This window comes from Gigantopelta aegis, chromosome 14, assembly GCF_016097555.1.
Source record: "Gigantopelta aegis isolate Gae_Host chromosome 14, Gae_host_genome, whole genome shotgun sequence".
Classification (NCBI taxonomy): domain Eukaryota; kingdom Metazoa; phylum Mollusca; class Gastropoda; order Neomphalida; family Peltospiridae; genus Gigantopelta; species Gigantopelta aegis.
In genome coordinates, this window is record NC_054712.1 from 36,349,242 (window position 1) to 36,370,013 (window position 20,772).

Genomic DNA, 20,772 nt, shown 5'->3' on the forward strand with positions numbered 1-20,772 from the left:
GACATACCCTAGTTTTTAAACACTAAGGCATTTTTCTTTTCACAATTAGAGCCGATTATGATCACTGAAGTCAAACATTACTTATATTTTATTGCTTAGATTATCCATTTCCGTACAACCGAAATGTTTCTGGTCATCCTGGTGTTTCTAATACCACAAAAATGTTTTTTTTCATAGTTTTGAAAACGCACGTGCGTCTGAGAAATAACGATTATGAAGTCGCATTTTAGTCTATTTTTAAGGGTATTTCAACGTTACAGACTCTTGTTTCACTCTGTTGTATCCAAATTTGTTACAGGTTTGTAAATTAACGAAACTTAGTGTCCATTTTTACGGGTTGAAACTAGGGTCTAGGTGAAAAATATGCCTTAGTTTTTAAAAATTAGGGTCTGTCCCTTTAAAAAAACATTACCACTACAGGTTTTACTTGTGACATTTATATATGCACTCTCCCAGAGATGACGCCACATACCACGGCTTTTGATACGGCAGTCGTAGAGAACTGGTTGAAACAAGTAAACGACACTTGCTGGTATCACGAGAAAAGGACTTTTGCGACTCACTCTGACACTTAACTAAATCCTGTAATTGGTGTAAAAGTCAATATAACCGCTAATTAGTGCTACGTTATATTAAAGGGACATACCCTAGTTTCAACCCGTAAAAATTAACACTAAGTTTAGTTAATCTACAAACCTATGACATATTTGGATAAAGTTTCAATTGAGTGAAACATGAGTCTGTGTCTTTGAAATGGTGAAATACCCTCTAAAAATAGACTAAAACTCTCAGACGCACGTGCGTTTTTAAAAATATGATAAATGCATTTTGTGATACTAAAAACACCAGGATGACCAAAAACACTTCGAATGTACGGAAATGGATAATCTAAACAATAAAATCTAAGTAAACTATGATTTCAGTTATCAAAAACGGCTATAATAGTAAAAACAAATTATGCCTTAGTGTTTTAAAACTTGGGTATGTCCCTTTAATAAATTTTCATTTTAGTAAGCAATACAATGAAATGTCAAATGTACACGTATTGGGTAATTAAAAAAAAAATCATCAAATAGATACGAAATGCTAAACTAAACCAAGTGACACCTAACTCAAAGTAATCCTACAAATACACATTCTTTATAGGAAAGTAACAAACTTTAAATGCATAATGTGACGATTATTGTACCATAATATATAGTATTATTTGGTTATGTATCGAGATTTACAGCTTTTAGTTAGTAATTAACAAGACTTTAAAGACACATGGCCCAATTAACGAAGACCGTTTTTCTTAAACGCGGGTGTTTAAGCGAGCGAACTCTCTGTACGTGCCCCTATACCGGGAAGGTTTCAGGCACTCCCATCTCAGACATAACCTTTGACAACGCTATTGGCCAAATCCGGGACAGGAGACAGTTGTTTAAGCATTGTAAATACATTATTTCAAAATCAGTTGATTATCGTTTGGTTTAGTCTGGCTTTTGCGTATCTAAGCGTTTACGCATTTTGATTTGTGATAAGAATGGCAATGCTATTGGATATTGAGGTATGCGACAATAATATTGCTAGGTGATGATAATATATATTGCAAAGCTGAATGTCTGCCTTCCAAGATGCAAAACAAGTGTTTTAGTATTGTTGGTGATGTTTGTGAATTTGAGCCAATATAACTATACTTCATGAAAAAACTTTGAAGTACTTGTATATCAGTTTGAGCTAACATTTATGGAATTCTACATAAAATGCAATAAATTTTAGATGTATGCAAATGTATGTTTATGCATAAATTGGAAGATTTCTGTACATCCAACGTAGGTAGATTAGATACATGGATCTGGGTAAGCAAGTTTGTAATATAGAATATTTAATGACGTCTATAGATGTAGTGTTACTGGCGTATGGATGATAGCCATTATCCCCCATTTACACCCCCTCCCCCCCCCCCCAACACCTTTTATATTTGCCTGTAACCCTATAATACGGATGTTAGTGCAGGTGTCCCACCCCTATGAAATACTGGCTATGCCAATGGTGTTAATGTGTTTTTGATATATGAATATAAACTTAAAGTGTATACAGAACGTTGATAACGTATAGTAAAACGTCATTATCTCGAACTATTTTATATGACGAACCCAGGATATCTCGAGGTCGAGATTATCCCATGGCATAATTTTTACCAACAACTAAAAATAATGTTTATATCTCGAACAATCGTATCTCGAATTTGCTAGCTCAGTCTCTGTCCCTTCAACATCGAGATAACGTATGTGACTATATTTTGGATGTACGTATTTGAGACTTAAACGGTATTTTTTACACAGAATGTTTAAGGAATTGTATCTGTCCGGTGTGTTAATGATATGTGTATGTCAGATCTAAAACGGGCGAGGGAGACCTATTCACGCCTTCTCACGCCTGACGATGAGACGCCAAGGGACAAGATCTCACACTAAACATGGTTTGGCACTCGAAGCATGGACACTGTTGGCACGTACAGGGAGACAACTCTGGATATCTCAGGCGAGGCGGTGGCTGCAGTCGCAGACTTTTCTGTCCTTTATCTAGATCGTAGACCATGGGCGGATTGTCGTAAAGCGGACCGCCAGACTGTCCGACGAAGTACGGGAACTGCTCGAGATCAAACAGAAACTGCAGCTCCGGTTCGTACGGCGCTGAAGGTTGCGGGCGATCGAGACTCCACTCAGGGGAGATAAATCCACGGCACATGTCGTTGCAGACGTGGTTGCCGAACACTCGGTCGATGCCTCCCTTGCCGGCGTCGCTGTCGCCGTAACTCTGGTCGACGGAGTGGATGATGGGGGTCTTCAGACGGTAGCAGCTGCCGCACTTGGATCCCTCGAGTCCGCAGACGACCAGCCTCCCGCCACTGTAGTGGTAGGAGAAGTGGACGAAGGCCTCCAGCAGCGCCACGTTTTTGCACTTGAGTCGCCCGCAGTGGTCGATGAACGTCCTGAAGTGCTTGTCGAACTTCTCCTCGATCAGGACCCACTCACCCCGCTGAAGTTTTCGACTCCCCGGGGTCACCACGGACCGGTCGTCCATCAGTGCCTTCAGGAGCTTCACGAACTCCAGTCTCTCCCCTCGGGTCGGCTGCTTGTTTAGGAAGCTCCACGTCAGATTCTGCGCAGTGCTCGTCTTGTCCATTTCCGTCTGGCAGCGCGACTCCGTCCCCGGCTTGTCAACGAAGATCTTGATCACTGCCAGATCGCCGCACCTGGGCCCGGATCCGTTGAGCTGTCCCACGAACGCCTTCTTTCTGCTGCCTTTGGCAAAAGACGTCAGATCAAAGCTCGACCAGTAACTGAAGAGAAAGAAAATGTTTAGAATACTGTGCTCATTTTCACAAAGCCTAGTTTTGCACGAAAAAGTAAATCCTTGACTAAATCACAATTATCACAACACATATATTTTGAAGTACAAATATTTAATATTCTTTTGTTCTTAAAATGCTCCATCGTCCGATATACTTACAGCATGTCCAACTCCAACAACCCATAAAATTAAATTAAATAACTTGGCATTATTTACATTCAAATTAATCCCAAATAGCAATCACTATTTACTTTAACGTTAATCCCAAATACCATTTATCTCGTACCTCATATTTTAAAATTTTCAATAACCTTAATTTTTTTTATTAAAAAATTAAAGTCAACCTTAACAAATACATAGCTGACTCATAATTATTGCCCTAACTCACATCTGTTGTTATTTAAAACCACAATGTTGTCTTTCATTTTATTTTTAAATATAAAATTATAAAATGTATTTTTAAAAATAAAAGTATTTCAAAGTAGTACACTAAAATGGTGTGTTCAGTTGTGTTACAAAACGTCAACACAACAATCACCATCACTACCACCACCACCCCACCAAAAAAGAAGCCTTTAATGATGACCATACTTACCAGTATCCATCCTCGTCTTGGTTTGAAGACAGAGTGGTGTTCGACAAAACCATGGTGATCTAGATTCTACACACGTTCTACTCTATCAAGGATCGCTTGTAGTCATCAGATCTAGAGAAACAACAAATAAGCCATGGTGATCTAGATTCTACACACATTCTACTCTATCAAGGATCGCTTGTAGTCATCAGATCTAGAGAAACAACAAATAAATCATGGTGATCTAGATTCTACACACATTCTACTCTATCAAGGATCGCTTGTAGTCATCAGATCTAGAGAAACAACAAATAAATCATGGTGATCTAGATTCTACACACGTTCTATTCTCTATCAAGGATCGCTTGTAGTCATCAGATCTAGAGAAACAACAAATAAACCATGATCTAGATTCTACACACGTTCTACTCTATCAAGGATCGCTTGTAATCATCAGATCTAGAGAAACAACAAATAAACCATGGTGATCTAGATTCTACACACGTTCTACTCTCTATCAAGGATGGCTTGTAGTCATCAGATCTAGAGAAACAACAAATAAACCATGGTGATCTAGATTCTACACACGTTCTACTCTCTATCAAGGATCGCTTGTAGTCATCAGATCTAGAGAAAACAAATAAACCATGGTGATCTAGATTTTACACACGTTCTACTCTATCAAGGATCGCTTGTAATCATCAGATCTAGAGAAATAACAAATAAACCATGGTGATCTAGATTCTACACACGTTCTACTCTCTATCAAGGATCGCTTGTAATCATCAGATCTAGAGAAGCAAGAACAAAATCAGGATGTAATACAGAAGAGCGGTTCTACATGTTCTACTCTCGGTCAAGGACTGTACCCTCATCCACTGTACCCTCAATCACTGTACCCTCAACCACTGTACCCGCGACCACTGTACCCTCAAACACTGTACCCTCAATCAGAAATGAGTCCTTGATATTTAAGTACAACAAACAATATAACAATAGGCCTACCAGGAGAGCGGCGGGAGTAACTGTTGGTAAAACATCCTATATTTACTTTTAAATACTACGAAACAATAGTATGATCTCCGTCCTGATCAGGTGTGTGTGCAGGAATTTATGAATGGGGGTGTAGGGGGGGGGGGGTGTATAGACTTTGGCGAGCGAAGGTTATGGGTGGGGTGGGGGGGGGGGGGTATATTTTTTAAAAGACGAAAATCTGCTTGAGCAAGAACTAGTAGACCCCAAACCATCACCCACCCCTAACTCCACCCACCCCTAACTCCACCTACCCCGCGTCAATCGATATTTCCCGTGTTTTTTTTGTGTTTTTTCCTGAAAGAAAAACATTAAAATATGTTGAATTCACAAACCCTTGTATCCTAACGCCCTCGTCAATTGTTATTTGTGAAAACGTACTCTGCCCTTGACACCAGGCTACGTGAACTGGATGAAAACAAGTGGATCATCTTTTAGTATGGGTGAGCAAACAAACAAAATACTTATTTCCACGATGCCCCACGGGCCGAGGAAACAAATCCGCAGTCAGTTTGACCCATTGCCCTTGCAAATGGAATGCGAATATATTTGATCGTAAATGTAGCTTAAGATCGACCGTAAATTTAACGACGAGGCGTATCATCATTAAAGTGAAGTGAACTGATATCGACAAGGCACTTGAACAGTGGTACATTGATAGAAAGTAAACGATTAGAGGTCTAATTCTCTAAGCTCCCTAAGGCTCTCCAACGTAGCATCACATCCTCTTTGCTCAATGCACTGCGAGATCATAAATTTGAGAGTTTAGTGAATCAGGCCCAGGTCTCTCAGAATTGAAAATTTGTGTTTGGGTTACGCAAAAATAAATTCAAGTTACGGACCAGGGCCCATATTTTCGAAGCAATCTTAGCCTACGAAATCGTAAAATCATCGTAAGCTATGACGTCACTATGGCGTGTGTTGTAGTGACCTCATACCCTACGATGGTTTTACGATTTCGTAGCGCTAAGATAGCTTCGAAAATATGGGCCCAGGTCCGTTACTTGAATTTATTTTTGCGTAACCCAAACACCGTTACGGTACCCATTTTCTTTTAGTGTAACCTATTTTGTACAGGTAAAGACAGTTGGTAACCTAAATTTATTGAGCTAAAGAAAGATAGGTTATGCAAAATTATATTTGCGGGAACGACACGCGAACGAAAGATCATTCTCGTAATGTTTAGAATATTTGTTTTAAAACGACATCTCATCAAACTTTAATCTACGGCTTTTTGGCGCGTAGCATATGGCTATACTGACACGATTTAGATAATGAGAGGAGAAACTCGTTACTTCTACTTTGGAAGAAGAAGGAAATGTTTTATTTAACGACGCACTCAACAGATATATATATGCACTATTCCATAGACAGGGTAGTGCATACCACGGCCTTTGATATACCAGTCGTGATGCACTGACTAGAACGAGAAACAACCCAATGGGCCCACCGACGGGGATCGATCCTAGACCGACCGCGCATCGAGCAAGCGCTTTGCCATTAGGCTAAGTCCCGCCCCTGCCACTTTGGCTACTCCCAATGAAAATCTTGTATGCACTTTTCCATGGAAAGGACAGCATATGCCACATATCACGGGCTTTCAACGGGAAAAGTCATGTCATGTCATGTCATAGGGTTTTACGTGCACATTCAGAACAAGCTGACAGGAAAGGTGGGGGGGGGGGGGGGAGGGGAGAGGAGGGACCGCCTGCACTGGCAGGTGCAAGTGAGCACCAGCAGCCCGATCAAATCGGTAGCAGGCGGGTGGGGGTGGTTGTGTTGCTATGGAATTTGAATGGAGCAGTTAAATGCCAAAGAGAAAAGGGTGCGCAATTTTGATTGAGGGAATTTGGCGCAATTTTGAACGGTCGGTCGAAAGGTAAATGGCCGAGCTAATATAGGTTTTGATATTAGTGAATCGAGAGTAGCTCGTGAAAAGTCATGACTGGTCCGCCAATGGCAATCAATGCCACGGCTATTTCTCGTTCCAGCCAGTGCTCCACAACTGGTGTAACAAAGGCCGTGGTATGTACTATCCTGTCTGTGGGATGGTGCATATGAAAGAAAATAAAGTGTTTTATTTAACGACGTCACTAGAGCACATTGATTTTTTATCTTATCATCGGCTATTGGACGTCAAACATATGGTAATTCTGACAGGTTTTTTTTTAGAGGAAACCCGCTGTCGCCACATAGGCTACTCTTTCCGATTAGCAGCAAGGGATCGTTTATTTGCGCTTCCCACAGGCAGGATAGCACAAACCATGGCCTTTGTTGAACCAGTTATGGATCACTGGTCGGTGCAAGTGGTTTACACCTACCCATTGAGCCTTGCGGAGCACTCACTCAGGGTTTGGAGTCGGTATCTGGATTAACAATCCGATGCCTCGACTGGGATCCGAACCCAGTACCTACCAGCATGTAGCCCGATGGCCTAACCACGACGCCACCGAGGCCGGTCAAAATGATATCGTCAGGCCATAAACGGGCAAACTTGGGACGTACCGAACCAGGGCGAAGTTGAACTCAATTGGTAGAGCGCTCGTCTGGGCTACTTTGGTCTTAGGAACGAACCTCCTTTAAAAGACCCATTACCCCATAACTCCCCCCCCCCCCCCCCCCCACCTCCCAACCCGTTCCCGCCAGTTATAATAGAACAATGACAATAACTGAGAAAGAAAACATAAAATGAAGAGAGTCAAAATAGGTTCAACCAAAATATACATAATTATTGTGTTCCTCTCGTGGTATATTAGCATGTTAAAATAGTTACTACATAATTGTAATGAAAGTACCTAGCGTTAAATCTTGTTGGTTTAAAAACACAAAAAAAAAAAAAAAAAAAAAAAAAAACATTACAAAAAGAAAAAGAAGAAAAAAAATGTAGTAAAAGTAACAGTAGCAGCAACAACAACGTTCCATCCATCCAACAGTAACACTAGCTACTAGTATTATATTACCGACTTTAAGTTATAAATATCGGGTATATTTCGTTAATTTAACCTGGAATAAAACATCAAAATATCAATGTTCTTTACCGTCGCCGCCAGGCATTCTTCAACATACTTTTGCTACACTCACTAATCTAGGTCACACCAAACTGTATCAGTTTCCAGTTTAACTCTCACAAGTGGGACGCTTTTTCCCAGTTTTGTGTATTCCATATCTCACAAAATAAAAGTTTTATCTAAATTAACTATGCAGCATTTAGAAAATGCTACAGCAGGCCTACCAAGCATCAGTTAGTAATGTCCATGTATTTACGCTTCTACTTGCGTATATTCTCTATGTTGGATTCAGTTTGCTGGTATTACTTTAAATGATAGAAGTTTTACTTCCTTTTGTTTAACGACACCACTAGAGCAAATTGATTTATTAATCAACGGCTATTGGATGTCAAACATTTGGTAATTTTGACTCGTAGTTTTCAGAGGAAACCCGTTACATGTTTCCATTAGTAGCAAACTTGAATGGATATTTTATATGCACCATCCCACACACAGGATAGCACATACCACGGCCTTTTGGTATACCAGTCATGGTGCACTGGCTGGAACGACAAAAAGTCCAAGTGGGCCCCACCTATTATAATCGAATATTTATCAGGTATCTACCAATGTGAAGGTCAATTATGAAAATCCACCATCAATCGTCAAAAAAGCTATTAATGCCGTACACGTCTCAATGGCAGAAAACTCATGATAGTCCCTTTATTAAACATGGCAACAGTTAACAATAACTGCTGATAGGGATAACGCATGAGCCGAGTGTATTTAAGAACACTAGTATTTATATTTTATCTTAAAAAAAAAAAAAAAAAAAAAATGTTTTATTTAAAGATGCACTCTACACATTTATTTTATTTACGGTTATATGGCGTCAGACATATCGTTAAGGACCACACAGATACTGAGAGAAGAAACCCGCTGTCGCCACTTCATGAGCTACTAGTTTTTTTTATTAGAAGCTAGGGATCTTTTATATGCACCATTCCACAAACTGGATAGCAAATTCCACAGCCTTTGATATACCAGTCGTGGTGCACTGGCTGGAACGAGATATAGCCGTGGGGCCCACTGACGGGGATCGATCCTAGACCGACCGCATCAGGCGAGCGCTGGTCTACGTCTCGCCCCATAAAGCATGAGGATATTTATGAAGACTGTAGTTATGTTTATATTTTGTATTAGTAAATGATATTATAAATTATAATATAATAAGGTTAGGCAATATAAAAACTTTAATATGTGACACTGTAATAAAATGTAGATATACTGACGCTTACCTTAAGTACATACATAGTACAGTGGTGAAGATGAAGATTTTAAACCCGAGAATACACGCTCCGCGTCCGATTTCGCTATAAACATATTTCATAAACTTAATAAAACTGAGACCTACTACATATACCGTACATTCCGTGACCTCGTTTGAATTACAAATTTCATTTATACAACGTAACGGTTCACTGCTTTCCTACAACCGACACAGTCAGCACTTCGTCTTCATATTATTCCAGTTTTATGATCACTCATCAACCTTTTAAACCATAGTAAAAAAAAAAGAGAAGCCCTTTCAGCAAATCTGTTAATTCCAATGAACTATTTGTCTTTAAAAAAACCCCTCAGACGACACGGGTAACAGGCCGAGGTTTCGCAACCGTAAGGTACGTTTTAACAACGCCAATGGTAACAGAAATTCAATTGCAAGAATGTTTCTTCCGACACAGAGCGAGTCGCCAATGCCGAAAAGGATTTCTGAATGCGTCCATTATGCTCATTGACGGCGAAAATAAATTACTTTTTGCATTGTCAGTGATTACTGATACTGTTTACGAAGCTATTCGACTTTCTTTTTGTTCAAGTAAGTCGAGGTTAGCGTTTAATATACACTAGGCAACCGACAAAGACGGACATTAGTAATCTTCAGTGCATATTTCATTAACGAGGATCACGTTTTACAACGTTCGGGTCACCATGCTTGTGCTTTATTTAACTCTTCTCACCAAAGTATACGTAAATAGCACACTGGAATTAAGAACCACAAGCCTAACTATATAATTTTAATGTCATAAAATATAACGACAGTGTGATCACCCAAGACGAAAATATATTAGCTTTAATAAATATTGTTTGTATCTCTATGAGATGGCCATCTATGAATAGGGGATGGGCTGGACATTGTTACTGGTATTTTTGGGGTTTTAATTAGAGTAATCCCGTTCCACTGACTTATTGGCCGGCTTACTGACCGACTGATTTTACTGACGTGACTGACATTACTTACTTCGCTGACGTAACTGACCAATTTTACCGTGACTGACTTCACTGAGATGACTGACTTACTTCATAGACCAGACTGATTTGACTGACATAACGGACTTCACCGACATGACTGACTTCACTGACGTGACTGACTTCACCGACACGACTGACTTCACTGACTGATTTCACTGACGTGACTGATTTCACTGACTGACTTCTCTAACGTAACTGACTGACTTCACTAACGTGACCAACTTCACTGACTGGCATGGCATACTTCATAGACGTGACTAACAATCACATGACTAACATCACTGACGTGACTAACTTCATTGACGTGACTAACTGACTGACAATCACATGACTAAGTTCACTGACATGATTGACATCACTGGCGTGACTAACTTCACTGACGTGACCGACTTCACTGACTGACATGACAGACCTCACTGATGTGACTGACTTCACTGATGGGACTAACTGACTGACAATCACATTACTAAGTTCACTGACATGATGACGTCACTAACGTGACTGACTGACTTCAGTGACGTGACTGTCTGACTTCAGTGACGTGAATGACAGTCTTCACTGACGTGGCTGACATAACTGACTTCAGTGACGTGACTGACATCACTGACGTGACTTACTGACTTCACTGACGTGACCGACTTCACTGACCTAACTAACTGCCTTCACTGTCATGACTAACTTCATTGACGTGACTGACTGACATCACCGACTTCACTGACTGAGAAGAGAAACTACACTGACGTGCCTGACTGAGATAACTGCCGAGACTGACTTCACTGACGTGCCTGACTGACATAACTGCCTTGACTAACTTCTCTGATGTGACTGACTGACTTCATTGACATGGCTGACTGACTTCGATGTTGTGAATGACTTCACTGACTGACTTCATTGACGTGACCGACTGACTTCATTAATGTGACTAACTTGACTAACGTGACTGACTTCAGTGACGAGACTGACTTCACCGACAAGACTAACAGACATGACGTAACTGACGTGACTGACGTGACTGACTTCACTGATGTGACTGACTTCACTGAAATGACTCACTGACAAGTGCACATTAGTAATAATTTTGAATTTTCTCCAGCTTCACAGAATAAGCACTTGTATATTAAACAGGACATATTGTTTTGAGTGGGGGATGTGGGTAAATGACATCCCCATCCACCTAAACGTACGAACAAACATGCTTTTGTTTTATCAGCCGTGGGACACTAGCAGTACCAATAATGGATCCACTGACCAGGATCGATCCTAAGACCCATAGCCTCTCACGCGGGGACATCTACCTACCACCAAACTCACACTCATGGGCCAGATCAAACGGTTCTAATTGTTGGTGCGGCGCGCAAGTGCTCTATCCACTGACCCGACTCGTGTTATTGATTGATCGACTGACAGTTCGGAACTCAATAAGGGCGCCCGTCTTTCTTCGACCCGGCCCGGCCTAATTTAATTACTATGTACGGGGGTAATCGGGATCGTTTTATAATTACTGGAATGTGAAACTTTCTTTGGAGCCGCGAACAAAAAGAAACCTACACCCATTAATAGCGAACGAAGGCCAGGCCGGTTCACCTCATTGCCTATGGCTAACCACTGAAGTGGAAATAATTTCCATTTAAAGAAATTCAAAGAACGTGCATTTTGGTGTAAGTAAATCGCACTATACCTGGGACAAAATAAATATCATAGGACTGTACCCGAATTCTGACAAACAATTCAGAGATTGAAAGGCAAGAGTGTTGATTTTATTTATTTATTTATTTATTTATTTATTTATTTATTATTATTATCTTTGTGTCTTTTTCAGTGGTTTATTTAAGGCTAAATAGATAACCAAAATTAACAAGAGGATGGGATGAGGGAGAGAGAGAGAGAGAGAGAGAGAGAGAGAGAGAGAGAGAGAGAGAGAGAGAGAGAGAGAGAGAGAGAGAGAGAGAGAGAGAGAGAGAGAGACAGACAGACAGACAGACAGACAGACAGAGAGAGAGAGAGAGAGAGAGAGAGAGAGAGAGAGAGAGAGAGAGAGAGAGAGAGAGAGAGAGAGAGAGAGAGAGAGAGACAGACAGACAGACAGACAGACCAGACATACACCGACAGAGATATTGTTATATCTCAATCTCATGCTAGTGAGTCATTCAAATTATTTGTTATAATCCAAAATGTTTTCAAATTCCTAGAGATTATGGCAGTATTTAAGTTCAATGTGGCGAATAGTCAGAAATAAATACAGACGCCAAGCAAAGTCATGTGACTTCGTTAGCCAATAAAAATATATATATAACAGCGTGCGCCTGTGTTCCTTTGTGTTTCAAATTACATGATGAATATGCATTGAGGTTTTACATGACATTCTATTAATATTATTTCAACAAAGCGGAGTAATCCAATGGCCAGTCATAGTCTGAGGTACCACGGGTAATAAGATCGATCACCCATCGATCGATGAACTCAATGAACCGTTTTCCAGTTCCAACCAGTTCTTGATGACTAGTTTGTCATGGGTAATAAGATCGATCACCCATCGATCGATGAACTCAATGAACCGTTTTCCAGTTCCAACCAGTTCTTGATGACTAGTTTGTCATCTTAGGTAGTGTAAGTATCATGGGTAACGGCAGCGGGTTTCTTCTCTAAGTAAATATAGTGACACAGATAAGAGAGAGAGAGAGAGAGAGAGAGAGAGAGAGAGAGAGAGAGAGAGAGAGAGAGAGAGAGAGAGCTCCGCCCCCCCCCCCCCCCCGAAAACCCCCAATGTTTATCCATTCAAGATGGCTTTCTCATAATTTACCCTGCGCGTGCTGTAACCTCACCGTGGTGCAGGGGTGTAACATTCTCTTTGAGAATGACCAATACAGCACAAATTGAAATTTTGAGTAAAAGTCAGTATCTATCTGTGATATTTGTATTTTTGCACAGTTCTTTACACTGTGTTTTAGTTTAATTGTTGAATTTTTATATTGATGTTGATCATCAAATGTTTGTTCCATTTACCAGTTTGACACCCAATAGCCGATGTATTTTTCGTGCTGGGGTGTCGTTAAACATTCATTCATTCATTCTCATAATTTATGATGTTTAAATCGTTCATTACTCAGGTCCTATCACATGCTTTATTATCTGTAGCGGGGAAAGAAGGAGGATGACCTCTCCTGCGTGGCGATCAGATCAGGCGGTAATTTAGATAATTATACAGGTCGAGTGGAACGCGTGGGGTAGAGACACACAGGCCCCTCCATGTTTCCGTCAGTCGTACGCGCATCACAAAACCAGAGTCGGTCTTGACCTGGGATTTTCTTTATTGTAGTTTAGTCCTATTGTTCACTAGACTGTCATTTCCCATGAATATAATACTGAAGGTTGGTTATATTATATTCGTTACGGCAGACAGTTCGCTATTTAATATTTGTTTTTGTGGTTTTCTTTGTTTTTTTTTTTTTTTTTTTTTTTTTTTTTTTTTTTTTTTTTTTTTTATTGTGGTGTGTTTTTTAAGTGGATTTGAGGGCATAATATATCTAATAGGAGGGGTGAAAAGCTATATAATTTGAGTAAATATATCGAAACGCTTTCTTATCGAATTTTTTAGAATATTTTAAACCCTAAAATGTATTCATCTGAAAACCACGACTAGTCGGCCGTTGAGATTATATAGTATATGTCAGTTAGTTAGTTCTGCAGTGGCTAAACAAACAGGTAGTTGATCATCTCTTTGAAATATACAATTTTTAAATTTAAAAAAAAACAACAAAAAAACAAAAAAAAACAACCCACCAACATTGTTCTGTATTTTGCTACAAATAGTAATTGATTCTTGCTGTCAATTTTTTCTTTTTTTAAAGTAACGACAATTCGTAACTTTTTTGGAAGTAATAATATAAATAATCTTTTTCTATACTGTTGTTTTAAGTCTTCAAGGTTGCTGTTAAAAAAAATAAAATAACAATAAAACAATTACAGCACAAGTAAAATTTTGATTTTGAGACTAAATTCTTATCTATAACCAATTCTCAATTTCTAGCCTTTGCTTCCATCTTGAAAACCGGCCTCGGTGGCGTCGTGGTTAGGCCATCGGTCTACAGGCTGATAGGTACTGGGTTCGGATCCCAGTCGAGGCATGGGATTTTTAATCCAGATATCGACTCCAAACCCTGAGTGAGTGCTCCGCAAGGCTCAATGGGTAGGTGTTAAACCACTTGCACCGACCAGTGACCCATAACTAGTCCAACAAAGGTCATGGTTTGTGCTATCCTGCCTGTGGGAAGCGCAAATAAAAGATCCCTTGCTGCTAATCGGAAAGAGTAGCCCATGTAGTGGCGACAGCGGGTTTCCTCTCAAAATCTGTGTGATCCTTAACCATATGTCTGACGCCATATAATCGTAAATAAAATGTTGAGTGCGTCATTAAATAAAACATTTCTTTCTTTTTTCCATCTTAAAATCTTCCCACTTCATTTGGGATCGATCCACGTTGGTGGGCCCATTGTGCTATTGCTCGTTCCAGCCAGTGCACCACGACTGGTTTATCAAAGGCCGTGGTATGTACTACCCTGTCTGTGGGATGGTACATATAAAAGATCCCTTGCTGCTAATCGAAAAGAGTAGCCCATGAAGTGGCGACAGCGGGTTTCCTCTCTCAATATCTGTGTGGTCCTTAACCATATATCTGATGCTATATAACCGTAAATAAAATATGTCTTTCTTTCATTAAAGGAATTTCGAGCCTTGTTTATTCAATCAACTTGTGTATTCGCTGATTAATTTATAGTTATTTATTACAAATATAAAATAGCAAAATATAGCACTTGTATATACTACAATAAAATAACTGAATAACAATAAAACAAACAAAAAAACAAAAAAACGAAAAATAATTTGGTTTGCGTTATTTTATTAAAACCTTTTTTATTTTAAATCCCTTTTTGTGTCTGTTAAAACTATCAATATCTAGTGAATAGTTTAGACCTATTTTCTCACTGTTTACTTAGTACTCAATTAGTTTTATCATGAACAAAAGTTTGTTGTGTATAACGACACCACTAGAGCACATTGATTTATTAATTATCGGCTATTGGATGTCAAACATTTGGTAATTTTGACATAGTTTTAGAGAGGAAACCCGCTATATTTTTTCCCCATTAGTAGCAAGGGATCTTTTATATGCACCTCCACATACTACGACCTTTGATATAATAGTCGTAGTGCACTGACGTATCATGAAAAAGTTACTATTAAAGGGACATTCCTGAGTTTGCTGCATTGTAAGATGTTTCTGACTAATAAAATATTTCTACGATTAAACTTACATATTAAATATATTTTCTTGTTTAGAATATCAGGGTCTGTATATTCAATGTGTTTCTGGTCGTCTTAATATTTCTAAGAAGCCCAAACCGGACTTTGTCATCAAATAATTTCGTACGTACGAAAAAACTATATTTCAGGAAATAAAATGAAATTTAACCTAGTACGGATATTAGAACGATCAGAAACACGTTTAATTATACAGCCACTAATATTTTATGCAGAAAAATATATTTGATATGTAATTGCAATCGTTAAAAAGTGTTTGTTAGTCGATAATATCTTAAAGATTGCAGCAAACACGGAAAAATCATTCTGGCTCCCTATGTCACTCCCCTGAGACTGGTGCAAGGAGATTAATTTTTAGCTCCCCTTAGCATGTATATTACGGTAAAATGTTGAAAAATCATTCTGGCCCCCTGTCATTCCCCTGAGACTGGTGCAAGGAGCAAGCATGTAAATTAAAAAACCCCACCCCAAAACCAAACAACAACCCCCCCCCCAAAAAAAAAAAAAAACCCCAACCCAACCCAACCACACTAACAATACTACAAAAGGATTAAATATCTGCTCAGTATGGACTAGTGATGGGAATCGGTTGGGGATTTCATCATCGATCATCGGTTATAATCGGTTGGCACCAATCGATCCACTTTCGATTACACAGTCGGTCGGTTAGAATTATATGAACATAAGAAGGATTTGGATTATAAGGACGACGCAGCTATTTTCGTGTTAACTGGGAGGGACCGTACGAATTGACAATTTTACCTTTAATGACTATTTTAAAAAAATATTCTTTATGTACACACGGAAGCAAATACCTTCTGCAATATATACTTACTTCAATTCCATCGTCTAAAGTGGGGGAACAATTACGATTAACATTTTCCCACGCAATCGATTTTGGATTTTTTAAATAATCGATAATAATTTTGGTAGAGCTAACATTTTCGATTATAATCGATCATTGGAAGATCATTAGTGTGGACAATGTGGTAATATCTCAAATGGCGCTCAATCTAAATTAGGAAAACCATTAAGGAGTCTTCCCCCACCCCCACAAAAAAAAAAAAAAAAAAAATTATCGACGAGATCTGAATAATTGCTGTACTAGGTATAGTAACTTTATTTACACTGATGAATATTTTTATCATGTTTTGTAAACTAGACAAGCCATAAAGTAGGACTATGCTTAAAAAGGAAGTAGAAAAATTCTGCCACTTATGTGGATTGATTTATACTTTTATTATTGAATACATAACATGCCAATAAATAATGCAATTTTTTTTATTGTTATGTATCTCTTTGGTTGTTGTTATTATTTTTTTTTTTTTTTGAATATGGCGTTCGCGCGCTTAAAAATTAAAATACCAGAAAATTCCGGGAAAATATTTCCATTAGGTTGGTCGCCCTAGGCTGGAATATCATAATATAAAATCGTGTTTGTAAGACTAGTATCCTTCCCAAACTGGCCTGGTGGATTTCATTTTCCTGGTTTAATATTGTTTCCTAACTTCCTTAAACTGACACGAGGAAAGTGGAAATATCAAATACTAGTAAGCGGCATTGTAACGACGTATGTATACATTTGTTATTGCTTTTCACAAGGTAAATGCTAAACAAAAATATAAAAACAAAAAATAAACAAAACAAAAATAAATAAATAATAATATTAATAAATATAATTTTTTTATATATAAAAAATGAACAAAATATTTTAAATAAATAAATTTAAACAAATTATTAAATTTACAATAAAATACTAGTTTAAAACCCCCAAAACCTAACGTAAATATAAATGGGGGTGGGGGGCACACTTTTACACTATTATAAAGCAAATATACCGTAAAGCAAAATATCTAGCCCCTCCCCCGTTTCGTACGCCAGTGAATGGATATCTATCTTCAATTACTTTTATAGTTTAGTGGAGTGGAGGTATTTAAAATAAAAAATAATAATAATAAAAAAATAATAATAAATAAATAAATAAATAAATAAATAAATAAATAAATAAATAAATAAAATAAAATAAAATAAATAATAATAATATTGTGGTGGTAATTTACATTTTGACTGGGGTGGGTGTACAAAACTCATGACGTTTTCGTTAGCAAACTGATTTCATAACCTTATTACACTGTGCGATTTAAATATGTTCGTTTTGAATTTAAAGTTTACAACATAATTTTCAATGTAGATTTCCTTGAAATATTGTAATTTGTACACAAGGCAACGAATGAGCCAATGGAAAAAAAAACCCCAGTTTAAACTTGTTTACAGTGTACTGAAGTCACGTGACTTTCATTGCATCGTGTAAGATTTACAAATTAAAAATAAAATGAAATTGAGGATTAATTTGTTTTCCAAACACTGTTTATGTCACTATTGAAACTTATACAATCAAAATTCACTAAAACAAAAGCATCCATTCATTCATATTGCAAACATTTTCCATATCACCCCTTAGAGATAAATACATTGGTCTTAAGTTTAACAGAATGGAAATTTCCCGGAAATAAGTTGGAGATACCACTCCATAATAGGGAGTCTAGGTCGAGGTCATGGACGCTACGGTTTGAATTCAAAGCTGGTCTATTTGTTAATGACTATGTAATCGATTCTCTTTGTTCTGCAAGTAATTTATTACATGTTATAAAACAAAAATATTCAGTTGTGGCATTATATCGCAAATATTACACAAAATTTCTTATTTTACTCAAGGAAAACATGTCTTTTGTTGGAACATGTGTGATGTGTAAATTACATTTTGCGCGAGAAGGCCCTACTTTGTTTCTTTGTCACTTTATTATTTTAACCTCAATACAGTTCTAACATGTAAAATAACGGAAAACAATTTTCTTTTAGTATATTCTCGAATTTGACTACGCGCAATTTCAATATAGCTACATTTGCAAATGGCTAGGTGAAATGTACACAATCTGACCCCACATGACCAACGAGGAAATTCAAAATGGTCACCACCACGATTGCCGTCCATTCCTTAATGGCATTTACGATTATTTCGACAATAATATGAATAATATATATTATATGAATCAGACAAGTTGCCCTTACCTTTCCTCGTTGAAATTTTTTCCCTCCAGTTCGTACGCTGCAAAACACCGCTTTTATTTAGCGCCTTTGCTGGAGGATCATGGGATCTATGTCAACAAACATATATTTTTAGACGGGGGAAGTCCTCATTGTCCCGCTAACTCGTGTACCGTTATGATTCACACAAACCAGCGGGCTCTCCTTTCTTTTGAACAGAAAGAAAGAAATGTTTTATTTAACGACGCACTCAACACATTTTATTTACGGTTATATGGCGTCAGACATATGGTTAAGGACCACACAGATTTGGAGAGGAAACCCGCTGTCGCCACATAGGCTACTCTTTTACGACAGGCAGCAAGGGATCTTTTATTTGCGCTTCCCACAGGCAGGACAGCACAAACCATGGCCTTTGTTGAACCAGTTATGGATCACTGGTCGGTGCAAGTGGTTTACACCTACCCATTGAGCCTTGCGGAGCACTCACTCAGGGTTTGGAGTCGGTATCTGAATTAAAAATCCCATGCCTCGACTGGGATCCGAACCCAGTACCTATCAGCCTGTAGACCGATGGCCTGCCACGACGCCACCGAGGCCGGTTTCTTTTGAACAATGCGGAATGCTCATTTATTTCATAATACATGTAAATGTTTTAAAGGCATTAATAGAATATAGTAAGCTTTTAAAATTATTTGATTAATTAAGCTATTTGATGCCAAACATTTGGTAATTCTGACACATAGCCTAGTCATCAGAGGAAATCCAGGGATTCTAGAATTTTTATAAAATCAACTAGCCATGGGATGAGTAATTTTTTTTTTTACTAGCCACAATTAAAAATTCACTATTCACTGCTTTAAGTCAATACAGTTATACTAAATAATAGTAATAATCAGACATGTCACCTAAAGAGGGAGATAGAGTTTAAAAACACTAATATTGGGGTGGTTGGGGTGTGGGCAGGCTATTCATATTTACAAAATAGACTTAACTGCAACATTTCACCTTTTTTTTCACTAGCCGTCGGGCATGGCAATATTAGTTATTTACTAGCCAAACATTGAATATCACTAGCCATGGGAGTGGGGCTACCATAACCTAGAAGCCCCGGGAAATCGCTACATTATTCCTAATGCAGCAAGATATCTTTTATATGCACTTTCCCAGAGACAGGAAAGCACATACCACAGCATTTGACTAGTTGTGGTGCACTGGATGGAACGAGAAAAAAACCCCAATCAGCTGAATGGTTCGATCCTGTGACGCAAGCACCTCAAGCGAGAACTCAACCGACTGAGCTAAATCCCACACCCTCCGTACATGACCCCATTCAGTTATTTTCTTTTTAACCAGTGTTTCACAAAATCCTGGTCTAACAAAGGTCGAGGAATGTGCTGTCCTGTCTGGTGCAAAATGCACATTAATATTAAAGATGTCTTTATAATAGTAACTATGTACTGAGGTGCCATTACATAAAAATTAATTTTCAACCATTGAAAAACAGAGAAACCTATTCGTGTATACAGGGGTATTTTTCTTGTTCCAGGGAGTCGTACCACGTTAAAAAAGACACTTACTTTCTGGACATTTCGAAATTCTAAGGGGGTGGGGTGGGTGGGTGGGGGGGGGGGGGGGTGCGCATCCCCCCCCCCCGATCAACACCTAGTGTAATAAATATAGGCCTACATTGTATTCTGTAGGTGATCACGTTGCATTTCTTACCTCCTCTCTCACATACCCACAAGCACACACATATGCACACGCACGCACACACATATGCACACGCACGCACACGCACATCTAACCTAATGAGTCTACTGACATGAATCATTTCTACGAGGAGCGGGACGTAGCCCAGTGGTAGAGGGCTCGCCTGATGTGCGGTCAGTCTAGGATCGATCCCCGTCGGTGGGCTCGTCGGACTATTTCTCGTTCCAGCTAGTGTTCCACAACTGGTGTAACAAAGGCCGTGGTATGTGCTACCCTATATGTGGGATGCTGCATATATGAAAGATCCCATTGTGTGGCGTCTGCGGATTTCATCTCTCAATATCTGCGTGGTCATTAACCATATGTCCGACGTCATATAACCGTAAATAAAATGTATTCAGTGCGTCGTTAAATAACACAGTCATTCCTTCCTTCAGTTCTACGATCTATTGT

At 38.7% G+C, this 20,772-nt stretch overlaps 1 protein-coding gene across 1 annotated transcript; it reads right to left on the reverse strand.

Annotated features, from left to right (window-relative positions):
• Positions 1-958: 958 nt before the first annotated feature.
• LOC121388775 lies at positions 959-18,687 on the reverse strand. The gene is made up of 3 exons (XM_041520270.1): positions 18,631-18,687; positions 3,935-4,045; positions 959-3,328 (listed from the first exon to the last, which is right to left on the reverse strand). The coding sequence occupies exons 2-3, from the start codon at positions 3,985-3,987 to the stop codon at positions 2,416-2,418; spliced, it is 966 nt and encodes a 321-aa protein (XP_041376204.1). The 5' UTR covers positions 3,988-4,045; positions 18,631-18,687; the 3' UTR covers positions 959-2,415.
• Positions 18,688-20,772: the final 2,085 nt, after the last annotated feature.